This window comes from Thermobia domestica, chromosome 5, assembly GCF_964235325.1.
Source record: "Thermobia domestica chromosome 5, izTheDome1.hap1.1, whole genome shotgun sequence".
NCBI lineage: Eukaryota > Metazoa > Arthropoda > Insecta > Zygentoma > Lepismatidae > Thermobia > Thermobia domestica.
The window spans coordinates 295,186,493-295,204,161 of NC_137458.1; the positions used below are offsets into that span (position 1 = coordinate 295,186,493).

At 36.7% G+C, this 17,669-nt stretch overlaps 1 protein-coding gene across 4 annotated transcripts in view; it reads left to right on the forward strand.

Moving 5' to 3' along the window:
- The window catches only part of LOC145686713 (protein vein-like), a 469,807-nt gene that overhangs the window by 342,824 nt on the left and 109,314 nt on the right, over nt 1-17,669 (forward strand). For all 4 annotated transcript variants that reach the window (XM_081760293.1, XM_081760295.1, XM_081760294.1 and 1 more), the window contains exon 3: nt 11,124-11,245. In XM_081760293.1, coding sequence (XP_081616419.1) covers nt 11,124-11,245 — 122 coding nt within the window. The remainder of the gene's footprint in view (nt 1-11,123; nt 11,246-17,669) is intronic.

Below are 17,669 nucleotides of genomic sequence, written 5' to 3' on the forward strand. Positions count from 1 at the left end.
TTCCTATATGAGGATTTCAAATACTGATTATTATTATTATTATTATTATTATTATTATTATTATTATTATTATTATTATTATTATTATTATTATTATTATTATTATTATTATTATTATTATTATTGCTAAAAGAAAAAAGTCATGCAGAAAGGGGTTAAAGAACATGGCCTCAACGGTGTTAAGAGAATTCCTGCATGGCATTTTTACTTGCTTCTCAGCTCCCACTCATATGTAGGCAACTGCTTTAACAGTATTGTAGAATGGGTGGAGGACAAGCAAGGCGAAGTTCGTAGCGTTAAGGAAAACTTCTCTCTTTCGTTTGAAAGATTTGATAATTCCCACTTATCATTTCAACAATTCTACTTTCTTCTGGACTAATTGCCACTTTCATACGTTAAATACAGTAAAATCTCATCGTAACGTAACATTGTTTTCGCAAACTTAAGCTTAATGGAAAAGTTTTACGGCTGTTTGAATTTTCATGTAGACATTTGGATAATGAAAAATGCATGAAGTCCACCTATCTAACGCGGAAACGAAAAGTCACTCTCACTCCTAATAATAGGTGTATCGTGTGTTCAAAATGAAAGAATATAATTTCTTGTGCAATTTTCAACTATTTTTTTCAATGATCTTTTATATAGGATTAAAAATTCCTGTAGGCTGTAAGAACAATAATCGAAGAAATGCTGTAATGGAAAAATGAAATACAAAGGAAATATGACAGCATGGATCTAATGCTTTAAATGTCTTCATCTTGTTATACGAGGGCTATCCAGAAAGTAGATTACGTTTTCGTCTGTGTCCGCTAGGGGCGGGGCTAGCGCGGCCATCTTGGGGTCAGAGCGTTGCGCAGCTCAGTCGGCATCTAGCCGTGCTAGTGAGAGGTTCGTGCTGTGCTCCGTTAAGATACTGTGACGGTTTGAAATGTCTGCGTTAATTGAAAATCCCGCGAGCTGCGAGGTGCGTGCAGTAATAAGGTTTCTGACAGCAAAAAACTGTAAACCGATAGAAATCTATCGGCAGCTGTGTGAAGTGTATGGGGACAACATTATCACTGAAGGTGGAGTGCGACAGTGGGTCATAAGATTTAAAAATGGCCGAACCAATGTTCACGACGAAGATCGAAGTGGGAGACCCAGCAAAGTGACTGCCGAACTTGTCGAAAAAGTCGATGTTAAAGTCCGTGAAAATCGAAAGTTCACAATAACGGAACTTTCTTTGAGTTTTCCACAAATTTCGCGAAGTTTGTTGCACGAAATCATCAGCGAAAAGCTTGGTTACCACAAGTTTTGTGCAAGATGGATTCCAAAAATCTTGACAGAGGACCACAAAAATCAGCGAATGGCTGCAGCGTTGCACTTTTTGGACGCCTACAATAAGGATGGTGACTCTTTACTCGATCGCATCGTTACTGGTGACGAAACATGGGTGAAACACGTGAACTGTGAAACGAAATTGCAATCAATGCAGTGGGGGCACACAGGTTCTCCCCAAAAACCCAAGAAATGCATGCAAACAATGTCGGCAAGGAAGATGATGGCGACTGTTTTTTGGGACAGAAAAGGTGTGATTTTGGTGGACTTCCTGGAAAGAGGCACTACAATAAACGCTCAAAGGTATTGCCAAACTCTGCAAAACCTCAGAAGAGCAATTCAAAACAAGCGCAGAGGAATGTTGAGCTCTAAGATCTTGTTGATTCACGACAACGCCCGGCCCCACACGGCAAATGTCACGCGTGAAGTTCTTGAATCTTTTCAGTGGGAGTTGTTTCCTCATCCGCCGTACAGTCCCGACCTGGCACCGAGCGACTTCCACCTATTCCCAGCAATGAAGAAGTGGCTGGCTATGCAGCGTTTTGATGACGACGAACAGCTGCAAGAAGAGGTAACGAAGTGGTTGAAGTCGCAGGCGGCCGAATTTTTCGACGAAGGAATTTCCAAGCTCGTACATCGCTACGATAAATGCCTTAATTTGAATGGTGACTATGTCGAAAATTAGTATTTGTGTGTGGCTTTCATCTGTATATAATAAAATTTGTTTCCTATACTTTGTTGATTTTTTATTCCAAAACGTAATCTACTTTCTGGATAGCCCTCGTAGTTGATTTCGAGTGTCTTTTTCCGATATTTATTCCCATCCAAAATACTATAAATTATATTTTGTATTTTTTCTCTTTCTTCCTTTCCTTACTTTTTTTTAAAAAAAATCTTAGCACTTAGTATCCAAAATATCCTTTACAAAATTTAGAATTTTTATCTTTTATTTATTGTGTATTGAATACCAATATATCAATTTCATTATGTTTGTAAGTACAAATTGTCATTAGACCATCATTGACAGATCACTTGTTGCAAATTTAGAAACTTCTGTGTACTACTATCTTCAGTTTACCTCTTCATTTTGACTAGCAGCAATACATTTTCATACCATCTATTATAAACTATAATATTTTTCTCCCTCTCTTTATTTTGCGTTTCATCATGCTTAGAAAGGGGGGGGGAAGGATGTTATTATACCTTATAGAACGCATAATATGAGTGGTTTTCTGATCGTGGCATTCTCTACTGAAAACAATAGTTCATTTATATCGTTCAGCTTTGGAAATAACTTGTGTTAGGTAAGAATCTGCGAACACTCATTCAGCAAATATGTAATCGAAAGTACAAGAATACGATTGGACGAAGAAGAGGTAGGAATGACGAAGAAATTCAAGTTCTTGGGATCAATACTACGGAAAATGCAGGAAGGAAGATGTAAACAATAAAATCAGCACTAGTTGAATAAAATGGAGAGAAGCGGTAGGAGTATTGTGTGACTGTAGGGTGCCAATAAGCCTTAAAAGAAAAATTTACAAAACAGTGGTGAGACTTGTCATATTATATGGAACGGAATCTTGGACAACGAAGAAGAGAGAGGAACAGAAGTTGGATGTTGCGGAGATGAAGATGTTGCGATGAATATGTGGAGTGACGCGGGGAGACAAAATTAAAAATGAAATGATCCGAGGACAAGGGTGCCGATTTTTCTGTAAATTTGGGGGGGAGGCATTCAGATCCATAAGGCATATATATGAGGATTTTAAGACAAATTGCATTTAAATTATGCCAAATATTGTATATTCATAAATACAATGCGGGGGCCACATGAGCTTTGGAGGGCCCGGGCCCCCTGGGCCCCCCAGGATCGGCGCCCTTGTTCGAGGACTAGTAAAAGTGAGACCAGTAGTATAAAAACTGGAAGAAAGTACACTGAAGTGATTTGGGCATGTAAGATCTTCGAAATACGTAGCTCACAGAGTGGATGCTACAGAACTGAATTTAAAACAAGCGCGAGGACGACCAAAGAAGAAGTGGAGAGATTGTCTTAAGAACAATATAGTGCATATTCCTAGCTGTACAGAAAACAAATGACGATCATGCTCTATTCGGAGCTCCGTGAGTACTAATCACAACGACAACAGATGAAAATCGTGTAACGTTGAGTGCTGCTAACTCACTAGAACAGATATGGTGGGCATTTCAGATATGGTGAGCGTTTTTTATGGGACTCCCTTGTCTGTAACATAGTGCAGTACATCTCCTAAACATGTAGTTATATTTTGCTATAGTCTATAAATTATATGTTTTTAAAATGTTTTACCTGACGTCTAGTTTGTAAATCCTGCCAAGTCGATGATTTCAAAAACTCTTTAGGCTTTCTCATAGTTAAATGGTTACGTATCCGCCTCTAGTGTAGATGATTCGGGTTGGGTTGGATTCCGAGCGGGAGATCGTGTTCTGTTGTTTAGATTGACGTCTCATTACAGCAAAAGCATATAACTCCCTTCTTGATTTAGCACCACACTTAACTTTAGTCCATATGATCTCGAGTTCGATTTTAGATGCCGATGAATTAGTATTTCTAATCAACTCTTTTAGCCTATAGTTCTCAGTGCCTTGCGCCTCTTTCATTGGCCTTTTATTTTACCCAGGATGACGACTCTCAGCTTAGGTATCATTGTCATTTATAATATGTATGTTATGTGTGTTCTTCACACATAATATATGAAAAAAATAACGAAAATCAATTTTCTAAGTGCTCGTCAAACTTCATCTAATTTATCAGTGAATTCTTTGGACCTTACGGAAATCAACAATTTCATATTACGTTTGGATTAAATGTATAATAAAAGATAATCTTCATTTGATTTTGTGGTCACATTAAGAATATGACATGCCTGAAATTTCTCTTTCATGAAACACGTGTATATAATTTGGGTAATGCAAGTACACGATGCCACTGAAAAAGAGAAATGAAAAAAAAAGCAAGGTATTTTACCTCAGATATTTTTCTTTTTCTCTGAGGGTCAGCAATTTGGAAGCCGTTCATAATGTCTTTTGGCCGAGGAGCGACAGCAAAAGAGTTGCATAAGTTTAGCGCTGACAACCTAATGCAGCGTATGTTTACTTCACTAAGTGAAGTGTAAAATACGATTTTACTATATATTTCTACCTGAGAAGATGAATGTTTCCACATTCCCAAACTCCCCTCTGCTCCCAAAGTTTTTCTTTTCTCCTTTTGACATCTCTCACGCACTACAAGAAGACAGTTATTACTTGTGTGTTCTATATTAATCTGTCAACTACCAGAAAGTATGTTCACTGTCGTTTTCATCTTATTTTCATTAGAAGAACATTGACATTGAAACTCATATTGAGGGTCTAGACAGAGTTACTGCAATGCTCGGAAAAGTAATATAATAAGAAGTTATTGCAGGAAGCGAAGTGAAGAAAAATAATATTGAGAATAGTGAAAAAATAGATTGATAAAAATTAACGTTTAGGGAGATATATTCTAAAGGATATAAGAGAACAAATCATGAAACGGAAAATTAAGTAAGGAAGATTATCATTGACAGCACTGTACACCACGTAAAGAAGTTTGGTTTTTCATAGTTACACAACCTGATAATTGAAGTTTGATTTTTTTTAATGGCTCAACAATGGAAGTTCTTCTGCCATCGTAGTGTTTGCATGGCAACCAACTTTTACTATGTTTAAGATTTACTAATGGCGTGATATTTTCTCGATTAACATTGAAACCGGAAGTGGTAGACCTCTTCCGGTTTTAGTAGAGAGATTAGAATGGAGATATAATATGTCCTTGGGTTGCTTAATTGATTGCACAAAACTGCTTCTCGCTCTCTATTATCGTTTCTAATCTGTAGCGATTAACGTTGAAACCGGAAGTGTTTGATATCTGCCACTTTCGCATTGAATAAAGATTAAGAGAGAAGATGATACCTATTCTTACAAGATTTCATTTCATTTTTTATTATTAAGTTTCATTGTGGAACTTGTGTTTAACGGAATCCCATAGTAACCATATTTTATTTTTGTTTTGAGCAAATTCATGCCGCCTACTCCTTCACCTAAACCTGTTGTCGCCTGTTAGAATTTCTGTCCTCTTACTGTTTCTATCTTGTTTAATATCCACCGTGACACCATATTGCACCATATCGTTCTTAACACAGTCTCTCCACTTCTTTGGTTGTTCTCACGCTAATTTTATATTCAGTTCTATAACATCCACCCTCTGAGCTACGTGTTTCTATAGTTCAGAAGGTATAACATCGTTGACTTTCCGCGCCTTTACCTGCTCGGCACTCGGGGTGTGGTAAGAGGGTAGCCAATCACCACTAATTGACTACTGCGCTCAGCGAGCCACGAGTAACCAAGCTGGCCACTCCCCATACACGTCACTACAACTTTTCGCGGGACGACGTTATACCTTCCGTACTTTAATCATTTGAGTGTACTTTTTTTTTCAGTTTTTCTACTCACACTATTCCTCACTGTCTGGGCTCACTTTAACTATTTTCGGATCACTTTACTCTTAATTTTGTCTTCCCGTGTCACTCCACACATTCACCACAATATCTTCGTCTCCGCAACATACAACTTTTGTTCCTTTCTCTTTTTCGTCGTCCAACATTCCGTTCCATATAATATGGCAAGTCTCTATCTATCTAGTATCTATCTACAGTACATATACAAATTTCTGTGTGATTGTATGTTAAAATGTAAAGTTGATAGTGGCAAACTAATGGCAATGTTAAATGTAAAAAAAATGAAATCTTTAGTTTTACGTCCCAGGATTATGCCGGTTAGGCTAAAGGAAATGGTGGGAGGAAACGGGAGAACCCCGAGAAAACCCACGAGCACGGTGTTTGTCCAACACAAAGTCCACACGGCGCGAGCTGGGATCGAACCAGGGACCCCAAGCACCGAAGGTGAACGCTCTACCACTGAGCCCCCGCGCCCCCGCGATGTTAAATGTGTTTGTGTATTGAGTCAACAGTAAAATATAAAATAATCACGCCTAAGCATCATAAATATTTAATTTTGGATACATGTTAGACCCTCATAAAATGTATACCTACTGTAGATACTAAAATTTATTACACATCTGAAATAGATGATTTTACTTTTCTATTGCTAATAAATAATAATAATAATAATAATAATAATAATAATAATAATAATAATAATAATAATTATTATTATTATTATTATTATTATTATTATTATTATTATTATTATTATTATTATTATTATTATTATTATTATTATTATTATTATTATTTGTAGTTATTGTGGAATTACTACTGTTGGTAATAAATGTTGCTTAATTTGAAAATCCTTCCATTTTTCTAAATAAGAAAATTTTAAAGAGAAAAACATAAAATGAAAGTTTGCAGTGATAAACAACAGTGTTATTTCGCTTGTTTTGTTTCAATACACCCATTCCACAGAGCCGTAAAAATCTCTCCAACTACACGATAACTAAAAAGAAAGGCATTGATGGCAAAATGCTTGGAAGTAGGCCAAAGCATCAGGGCAATTTTAATCGTTGGTCTGTGAGCACCTCATAAATGTCATTCAGGGCTATTCAGATGTAAAATGTAAACTTTAACACCGCATAATCAATCAAGTATACACTTAATATGTGAAGTGGTTTGAATTGTGTGCACTCGAGCTATCTACATTTCAATTATTAGGCTGTAAATTTACTTCTAAGAAACCAGAATGCGTCCTTTTGGGGAATGCGTAGACTGCAGCAGTACATAATTAAATACCCTTTCTGCTCGGTCACAGCTTGTTTTACAGAAAACTTATAATAATAATAACTAGAGACCGGATTTTAAGGTGCAAAAATGTGGTAGGAAAAGGGAATAAAAGGTGCTGGAAAATCATTCAAAAAGCTGCAAAAAAAAAAAAAAAAGTGCTAATATAATATCTTTATTAAGTGCTATAGTATACAGTTACATGAACATTCTTTGTGTATTATACCAGCAAATATTGTTAAAATCTTGGCTTTAAACATTGGACATATATTGCAAAATTGTTTTATTTAATCCCGAACTTGTATAACATTCAACATTATTGTAATATTTGGTCTAGGAATTAATTCGTGCGGTTGGTACGCACACATTGAAGCTGTAGTACAAACACAAAATACATAAATACCTTAAGAAAAATATTGTCCATCGCTAGCCACCACTTTCGCCCATCTGTCAGGCAATGTACGGATTCCGTGGCGAAAGAAGTCCTCATCCTTGGAAGCGATCCAGTCAGAGACCCATGTTTCGATATCTTCTGAAGAAGTAAACCGCTGTCCAATCAAATCGTTGTTCATGCAATCGAACAAGTAGTAGTCCGAAGGAGCAACGTCTGGTGAATACGGCGGGTGGGGTAAAACTTCCCATCCGACATTTTCTAAATAGGTTTTGACCGGTTTTGCGACATGTGGGCGAGCGTTATCATGTTGAACAATAAGTTTATCATGTCTGTTCTCCCATTCTGGTCGTGTTCTGGCCAGAGCTTGCTTCAAACGCATTAATTGTCGTCGATAACGTTCTCCATTCATAGTTTCACCCGGTTGCAGCAGCTCATAGTACACCACACCTTTCATATCCCACCATATGCACAGCATAACCTTTGCACAGTGAATATCTCGTTTTGGTTGTGATGGACCTGGTTCACCTGGTTCACCCAGGCCTTTTTTCGTTTAGGGTTCTCGTAATGGATCCACTTCTCATCACCCGTAATAATTCGATGCAGAAACCCCTTTCTGCTCTATCGTTGAAGCAGCAATTCGCAAATGGTTTTTCGTCTTTCAACGTCTCTGTCTTTCAATTCATGTGAAACCCAATGTGACATCTTTTGAATCATTCCCATGGCTTTCAAGCGTTTGGAGACTGTTGTTTGATCAACGCCTAATGCTGCTGCAAGTTGTTCCTGCGTTTGACACGAATCCTGCTCGAGCAATGCTGTCAATTCTTCGTCTTGAAATTTTTTTGGCTGTCCAGCTCGCTCTTGGTCTGCCAAGCCGAAATCACCACTTCTAAACCGTGTAAACCACTTCTGACACGTTCGCTCAGCTAGAGCATGGTCACAATACACTTCCACCAAAATACGATGACTTTCAGTCGCACTTTTCTGCATGTTAAAGTAATGCAGCAGGACACCCCGCAAAAACACTTTATCAGGCTCAAATTGCGCCATGTTCACTTAACTACAAACTGGTGTTGTTGACGCTTTAATCCACTGCCCTATACTACGAACGATACGCGATGACAGGGGTTTGCAACACATGTGTGGATACACGGAACTGTGGGACGCTCCGTTCGTTGCGCCATCTCTTGTCCACCCGCACGAATTAATTCCTAGACCAAATAAAATTGTGGTTGAAACCAGCTCGGTATTTTAAAAAGGAAAACTTTAATTTAGCAATATTGTGGCTTGAGAAATTGGCTATACTTGATTATGCACAACATATCTATGTTTTCGAATATTAGTTTCTGTCGCTCAGGAGATCCTTGTATGCGGAGGAACTTAGCTCGACATCAACGGAAACCAGAGATTCATATTTTGTAAGCACATGGACAGGAAGTTCAATTGACCTTGCAAAGATTTCTATGTCCGGATTATTTGCATATTCATCTCAAATTCATCCCTAGCAAATCCATCAGGATTGCGTCTAAATTTATGGAATGTCTATGTGTACACTAGATTGAAAATAAAACATTATTCTGTCCAAATTAAAAAAAAAAAGATAAAAAAGGGACAATAAAGGTGCTGAAGACTATAAGAATTTTTAAAAAAGTGAAATTTTATCAATCTAGCAAAAAAAAGTGCAACGTTCATTAAAAAGGTGCAAACAAAGTGCGTTCATTTCATTTCGTTTTATGACCGGAAATAGTTATTTTGAACTTTGGTTGTTATAACAACTACATTTTTAGAAAAGGTGCTGCACCTTAAAATCCGCTTTCTAATAATAACTAAAACACTACAGCTTACTAAACAACGTTTAGCTAAATCATGAGTAGTCAGCACAGGTTGTCCTCATTGTCGTTATTTTTAGTTTTCGAAATTCGAGTTTGCTGCTTCCTAATGTAATTCATTTTCCTATTAATTCAAATTGTTATATTAAACAATAATCTATGGTTATAAGGTTTATGAGAGATCATAAATGGAAAGATGGTCTACTTTTGACTGGATAAAATGAAGTCTTTCAGTTCAACGTCCCACGATTATGCCCGTTAGGCTAAGGGAGACGGATAATTAAGGCAAGTGAATGATAATGGAAGAATTGGTGGAATCAGAAAGTAGGAGGAAACGGGAGTACCCCGAGAAAATCAACAGATACGATATTGTTCAACACAATCTTACTTATCCGGGGATCGAACTAGGTACTCCATGCACCAGAGCTTAAAGCCCTACCTCTGAGCTACCGTGCCCTCTACACTTTTAACTGGGTAATTCGAGCAGATCGGCTCCCATTTCTTTCATTTCCTGTTTTATAGACCGGAGCTCGCTATTTCTCAAGTAGAGTAGCTTCCAAAGTTTTCCTTACGCTGACCCAACACCACATAGTTTGTCTCCAATGAGAACCGAACAACCTGGTACTACACACGTTAGCAACTCAATTGCAAAACTGTTTCTTCTTCGTGACAAACAAAACCAATTTTTACGTTGAATACCAAAACTTATGAGTAACATTACTTAAGAGTCTTCATCCCGGCGAAATTAATATACCGCTAATTTTACAGTAATTATGTGATATCTTCAAATAGATAAAAGATAATCGAAATGTGGAACAAGAGCGCCCTAGACAATATTATTTTACATGAAAAACCGTTATCACGACTCACTTATCTGCTTTCAATTTCGAGCCATTTTGAAAATCGGCATTTATTTTCGCGTTTCTAAACAACTGAAAACGGAAAGCCACTAGGTGACTTGTGATAACGGTACCTCACGCAAAATAATATTGTCTAGGGCGCTCTTATTCCATATTTTAATTATCTTTTATCTATTTGAAGATATCACATAATTACTGTAAAATTAGCAGTGTTTTAATTTCGCCGGGATAAAGACTCTTAAGAAAAAAACAGGTTATCCTTCTTGTGGCTTCTGTCAGGGACTCACCCACGGGGGGCCACCGAATCCGGACGCCCCAAAAGCACTTTCTAACTCAACATACATTTGTAAAGTTTCCCAATGAAACTATAGTTGTTTAACAAGAAACTGATAGATATATAATGAAAATGTGATCTTACATTTCATTTGTACTCTTTCTCTTATAAAAAACAATCTAGTTCTATATTTTTTTTCTGAATTTATAGATAGAAGTATTTTACAATTACTTATCGTATTTTCGGATACAGAATAATACCCGTTCAATACTACATAGATGTAGTGGCTTGTAGTATTAGATCCTCCTCCCAATAAAAATTTCTGGGTGCGCGCCTGGAGGTGATAGTAGCAAGTCGCTAACTCTTTCCAATGTTGACAAAATTTGAGTCATGAAGAGTGCACACTTGGCGCTAATGTCCTTCTTACAGTTTTACTGCTGATAAAGAAAAAAAAATTAGTTTAGTATGTAGTTTCACTGGTTTAGTATGTAGTTTCACTTATACAAAATTTCTTTCAATACATTTTATTTTCTGTTTCCTTTGTAAATTGATTATCTCCGTAAGTGACTATGTCCAAAATTAAAAAAAAAAAAAAAAAAAAAAAGCTGTTTACATATGAACAATTTGAATAGAAATGACAGTTTTTCTTCTTTGTTTCAGAAGGAAATCAACGCTGGTGATTCCGTGCGTAACATTTGAGGACGCGGGCGTCTACGAGTGCCGAGCCACCAGTGCAACGAATGAAGTAGCCTCAACGAAAGCAACTGTAAAAATTGATTATAGTAAGTAAACATTTTATATTTAATCTACTTCTACGCTCAGCTCAGCTGTTTTAAATAATTTGATCTTCTACAGTGTCCGTTTGATTCCAGTAATGAAGGAAAATAAAATATAACCTTACGTGCTAAATAGTAGTACAGTAGAATCCCTCTTGTCCGCCCTCGGCTGGTGTGCCACTCCGGTTGATCCGACCATGCTCGAACCAAATTTGTTCCGACTCGTTCGTGACTCATGAGGCCCATTGTCGTTTACTGCCGCAGCAGCATTGTTGTTTACTTGCTGTTACCTCATATCCGCTTTAGTGCTCCAACATCTCGTGTATAGTTTCTTTCGTAATGTGTGTTTTCTGTACTCTCTGTACAGTTTTTAAAGCCCGTTCGTTTGTTTTTACTGTACTGAACAATACCGTCATTTTTGAGTTCAGAGATTGTTTATCTTACTGCGAATTCCTATTTTTCTGTTTTCTGATATAATCCAACCTTTTCCTCGTTCCGACCATACCTCCAGTCCGAAAGATGACGAATTAAAGGGGTTCTACTGTATTATATTTCCGTTTTTCTCAATCAAAATCATCATTTTTGTTATGGACCCTTAGTCAGAAAACGTCTCACTTACGTTATTTAATTCTCATTTTTAAGTCAACTAGTATGGAGTATTGTACAGCAATATATCTAGATTTTGATGCACACAATATTTTAAACCTCCTAACTCAACCATGTATATACAATAGCTGGCCTCCAGGCCGATCCACTGAACTCTTCCATCCGGCCCGCCTGACCTGTTATTGAAAATATATTAATTACGCCAGGAGTTCTCAACATTTTACACATTCGTGCCACCAAAGTATATTAATTATTGATACCACCATAAGCCGTACGCGTATCAGAAGTTGAAAAACCCTGTCTTAAACTGATTTGATTTTTTTCCTGGATAACTGATATCTACCTTGAAAATATTTTCCACTTGGAACATCCAATGTACCACCGAACATTGTTAAAGATTTAAACTAAAATGATAAATAAATATTCTTCCATTCTTTTCTGTAATAAGTAAATATTTTCGTTACCGTTATAATAATTTTTCTATTTCTGTGATGTTAGTGTATTATGAATGAGTTCTTCATTGAATATGGCTATTCAATTCTTGTGAAAACGTTACACACTGTCTCATACGGCTCTCGACACCAGTAAGTTCACTGTGATTGGCCCAATCCCTGTTCCAACTTACACATGCCTGTCCTAACTTTTAGTAGATACATGAGTTCCATTTCAGTGCTATCTCTTAGAAGGGACATAAAAGTTACATTTTCAATTATGGTATTAATTGAATAATATGGGGACACCGCAATGTAGTGGTTAAGGCATCGGATTCCGGGTTCGATTTCCGGACAGTGCTTCTCAATTTTCGTCGTCTACCCAGCGTCGTGAAGCAAACTGGGGAGTCACTTGCATGAAAGACGGTCACCAGCTTCAGAAAGCTCCTGATATGCCTGTCAAAGGTAGGGGACGTGTTAGTCACTAGATTAGTCTAAATTCAGCCGGTCGCTAACAGATGGCGTTGAAGCGGCTCAGGCTCACAAAAAGGGTTGTGACGTCAAGTGGTTTGGTTTGGTTTTAATTGAATAATGTTTAAAGAAAGAATAAAGGTATAAGAATTCTCACAATATAATTGGCAACTATGAAATAAAGTTACTAAAAGTCGTGGATACTAAGCAATGGATTTCTTCGATGGCATATTTCGATGACAACATATAATATATAGAAGCAAGATTGGAATCAATGAAATACATTACCATCGAACATAGAATGCACACACGACTTAAAGAAAATCAGAACTGTAGAAGTGGAAGAAAAATTATTTTGATAATTTAACACAAATACACAGGAAAAAAGAGAAATATTTAATGTTGACGTAAAATAATGTAAAAAGGCAAAGTTGGAATGAATGGAATATATACTCATTGGTTGTAAGAATGCATGCAAGAATAAAAGAAAATCGTAGAAATGGAAAACAAATTGAAATGAAATGAAATTTTAACATCCCACGATTATGCAGCGAGGCTAAAGGAGACGACGATGATGATAGTGCATGAATAAAGTGGGAGGAAACGGAAAAACTTCAAGAAAATGCACACACACAGTGTTAAACATCACAAAGCTCACTTAACGCGAGCTGAAATCGAACCAGAGACTCCGCGCACTAGAGGCAAACGCTCTACCATTGATCCACCGCAACCCCCTTTCAAATTTGATGGGTTGGTTGGATTATACCTTATCATCCCCTTCAGCACCGAGGCTATATGAGATGAGGATCTACAACTTAACATAGTATTCGAACATGAGCTTCTGACGGGAATATGAACCCGGGTCTCGTACACCGAAGACAGGTGCGCTAACCACATAGTCAGGAGGGAGCTCTGCAAAATTTAACTCAAAACTAGGAAAACGGGGGCGCGATAGCTCAGTGGTAGAGCGTTCACCTCTGGTGCTTGGGGTCCCGGGTTCGATCCCAGCCCCCGCCAAGTGAACCTTGTGGTGGACAAACACCGTGATCGTGGATTTCTCGGGGTTCTCCCGTTTCCTCCCACTTCATTCCACCATTTCACTCATCTCTCATCATCACCGTCTCCTTTAGCCTAACCGGCATAACCGTGGGGCGTAAAACTTAAAGATTTCATTTCATTTTTTTTCAAAACTAGGAAGGCAAATTGAATTGAATTGAATTGTATAAAAATTTTGGCAATCAAACAGATAGAGTAATATATTTAGTATTATTGATATTCTCCAACAGTAACCTTCAACAAGAAAATCGTAGAGAAGTTGGCACATGTGTTATCAGCAAATATATAGGTAGAAAAAGGAGAGGAATTGTCACTTATGCTTATAACAGAGCTGTTGGCAGTGTTCTTCTTGTAATCCCGATGCGCGCCAGGTTGAATCACACAAACGGGACACTACGTCATTCATGCGTCTGCTGTAGACTGCACGGATCCAAAATAACGTGAAGTCTGGCTGGCTTGTTTGCTTACGAAGCTCCCCTATCGCACAAACGCTGCCAAAAGGGAAGCACCACAACTTGAAGGACAAGAGCAACAATGCAGCTCAACGTATGTCCTTGCTGTTCATAAGACATGGCACTCTTTATCAGGTGGACCAATGATATTTTGGCTACGTTTAACTACTTTCGGATCTCTTTCTTTCCTTCTCTGTGATTCAACTTTGATATTTAATTTTTTTAAGAGGTACTAGTGTTGTCTTCGATAGAACTACGGTGATAATGAAAACAAGTTGTTTGCAAATGTTACATATCTGATTGATCTTTACGTCAATCTTTACTACCAGAGCCCGGCAACATTAATTTTTCAGTTTATTTATTTATAAGTTTAATATATAGCAATAAAGGTAATAATTTATAAAGTTATATACAGTAATCTGAACTTTTAATTTTATTTCCCCCTTAATTTCAGTATTATTTTTATTACCCAAATTCGATGTTATAGTTCGTGTATAAATAATTTTCCGTGCTCGTAGAAAAAAGTACTTTTAGACTTACAGAAAGCATCAATACAGGTATCCGATCAGTGAGTACGAATTTCACGATTCCCACATTAATTCTGGGTAAAATGTGGATAAATTCTTCATACAAAATTATTTTTAAACTTTTCACTTACATATTTCGTAGTTAATATTATGTACAGAGCACTTACAAATTAAAAAAAAGTTCTTTCTTGCATCCATAACTCCATAAAGAATACTCGCAATCATATATTGCACTTTTACATACATACAAGCATATCAAAGGTAAGCTTCTAGGATTGAGCTACCATGCCTTGTTGAAGGATAAGAAGAGGAAAGAGAAATACTACAGAAAGGAAAACGAAGAAAAAGAAATAGATTAGTACAATAATTGATGGGCTAGAATTAAATCGAATAGTTCTGCCATCACAATGCGAGGTTAGTAGCGAACCATGGTATAGAGAAACTTCTCAAGTTTGCGACAAGAAACTCACTAGTAAGAACTGAATACTTTCTTCTTCTTCTTCTTCTTCTATTATTATTATTATTATTATTATTATTATTATTATTATTATTATTATTATTATTATTATTATTATTATTATTATTATTATTATTATTATTATTATTGATAAATATGGATAAATATGGATGTTATTATGGAGTATTTATGGATAAATACTTTATTCAAATGGTATTGGATAATAAATATAGTAGCGATTACTGCTTGGAAAATATAGGAATAACAGTGCTGTGTTATAGTGTAAGAAGTCAGTCAACATTGGTAGCACTAAATTCAAAACGAGAAATATTGAGAAGAATGACAGTGTCTTATAACAGTTTAAAATGAACATATTTTGGGAGAAACAATAGAGCAATGATTTTATTTAATTATATTTTTTTCAAAAGATTAATCTGTTTTAACTTCATGACAAGGGTCTTGATTTTATTATTATTATATATCTTCAGAATATCTCTAGTTAATATTTTATGTGGAAATGTGACAATAGGTAACCAGGATCTTTTACATAGAAGATATGAAATTTTAAGCAAAGTTGACTCATCATTTTAACGATAGTTTAATGAAACTTTAATTTCCATGGTTCTGTTAATAGTATTTTATGATATTGACTGTATCTATTTTAATGTTATTTTATAATCAGCTTTAATCTTGTAATGTGAATATATTAAACTTCTGACAAGGGTCTTAACCTACTAATATTCATTCTATATCACAAATTTTCTGGTCTGTTTTAAATGATTGTATAATAGTCTTAACATAGTGCTGTATTTTTGCCAATGAGCTGTTCACGGCACTGAAAATAAAGTTATTATTAAGTTATTATTATTATTATTATTATTATTATTATTATTATTATTATTATTATTATTATTATTATTATTATTTTACACCTCACGATTATGCCGGCTAGGTTAAAGCAGTATTACGGTTAAGTTCCCTTTCCAGCACGTGACTATAAGACCTGGATATACAGTTTTACGTAGGAGCCGAATTACATAAGCTTCCAACCGAAATCTATCCCAGTTCTCACACACCGAAGGCGCAAACGCTAACAGCTTAGTCATAATGACAACAACAATAATAACAGCTTAGCTATTCTTTACAAGTAGTATGTGGGTCACTGTTAGGAGTTCGGGTGTAGCCGTAGGAAAAGGCCAACAACAATAGATAAAACACTGAATTTTTTACGTATACAATACATCCCTAACAGCACAAGATGCGCTAGGCATGTGCCATTGAGGTGTCCCAGCTATTTTTTAGGTACCCGACACTTGGCACATTTGATATTCATGTGCTAAGTATGTACTTCAGCTACGCACAGATTTAGGCACTTGTTACACCTAATTGATATTTGCAACTATGTACCACAAATGTAGCATTTATATACCTGGCTCAGTTTCGCACTCTAACAGTCATTTGTTTTTTTTGTCGTCACTTGGAATATATATCTGTCATGTTCTAGGTACGTCCTTTAGGTACATACTGTCTCAGATACCCTAACAGCACAAGATGTGCTAGGCATGCGCCATTTAGGTGTTCTAAATTCATCTCCCACATTTAATGCATTTGTTGCTTCTTTTTCTAAGCGATTGCACACTACAAGCAACAAACGCATCAACTTTATTAGATGGCAACTGTTGACGATCATTTGAAAGTGAATATGGAAGAACCATGAAATAAAGTAAATAGACACTCGTCATTTTGTTATAAAAGTACATGGCGAGCAGATTTTATCTAATTCCAAACGGTTATCGTCGAATATACGCGGTTAAAGGAGCACTCTGATTAGCCAAATTCAAAAGACGTCAACAATTTAACCCTCTACAAGCGAGGTTCTCTTTATCGCCTCTGTGGCCAAGTCGGAAGAGTACGCGCTAGTAATCCAAAAGTTGGTGCTTCGCGCCCACCCTGAGATACATTTTTCACTTGTTTAAAGTGTATTTTAGACTCTCCTTAATGCAAACACATTACGCATATAGGCGATTTAACATATTTTGGGGGAATAATTTTGTGGCTCATTGACGCTTACGGCATGGGGAACATACCTAGGACATACTAGGCACGTTCCCCAGGTATGTGCCTAGGGGCGGACATAGAGTGTGACTATCACTTGCCATCCATGTGATTTCTTTCTCAGAGGTACATAAGGCACATACTGGACACATTTCCATGCACCTGAGGGAACATCGTAAGCATATGCCTACTTTGTAATTGTGCTGTTAGGGATAAAGATAGAAACAATCAATTATTATGTTCCGAACAAGAAGCCATCAATAATTGACACTGAACGACGTAAACATTTCTCGGTTTTCTCAAAAACTACGCATTAGAATTAACTCGTAAGCAGGGGCGCAGCTACTGGGACCTTCGGGTTTGGACCACCCGAAA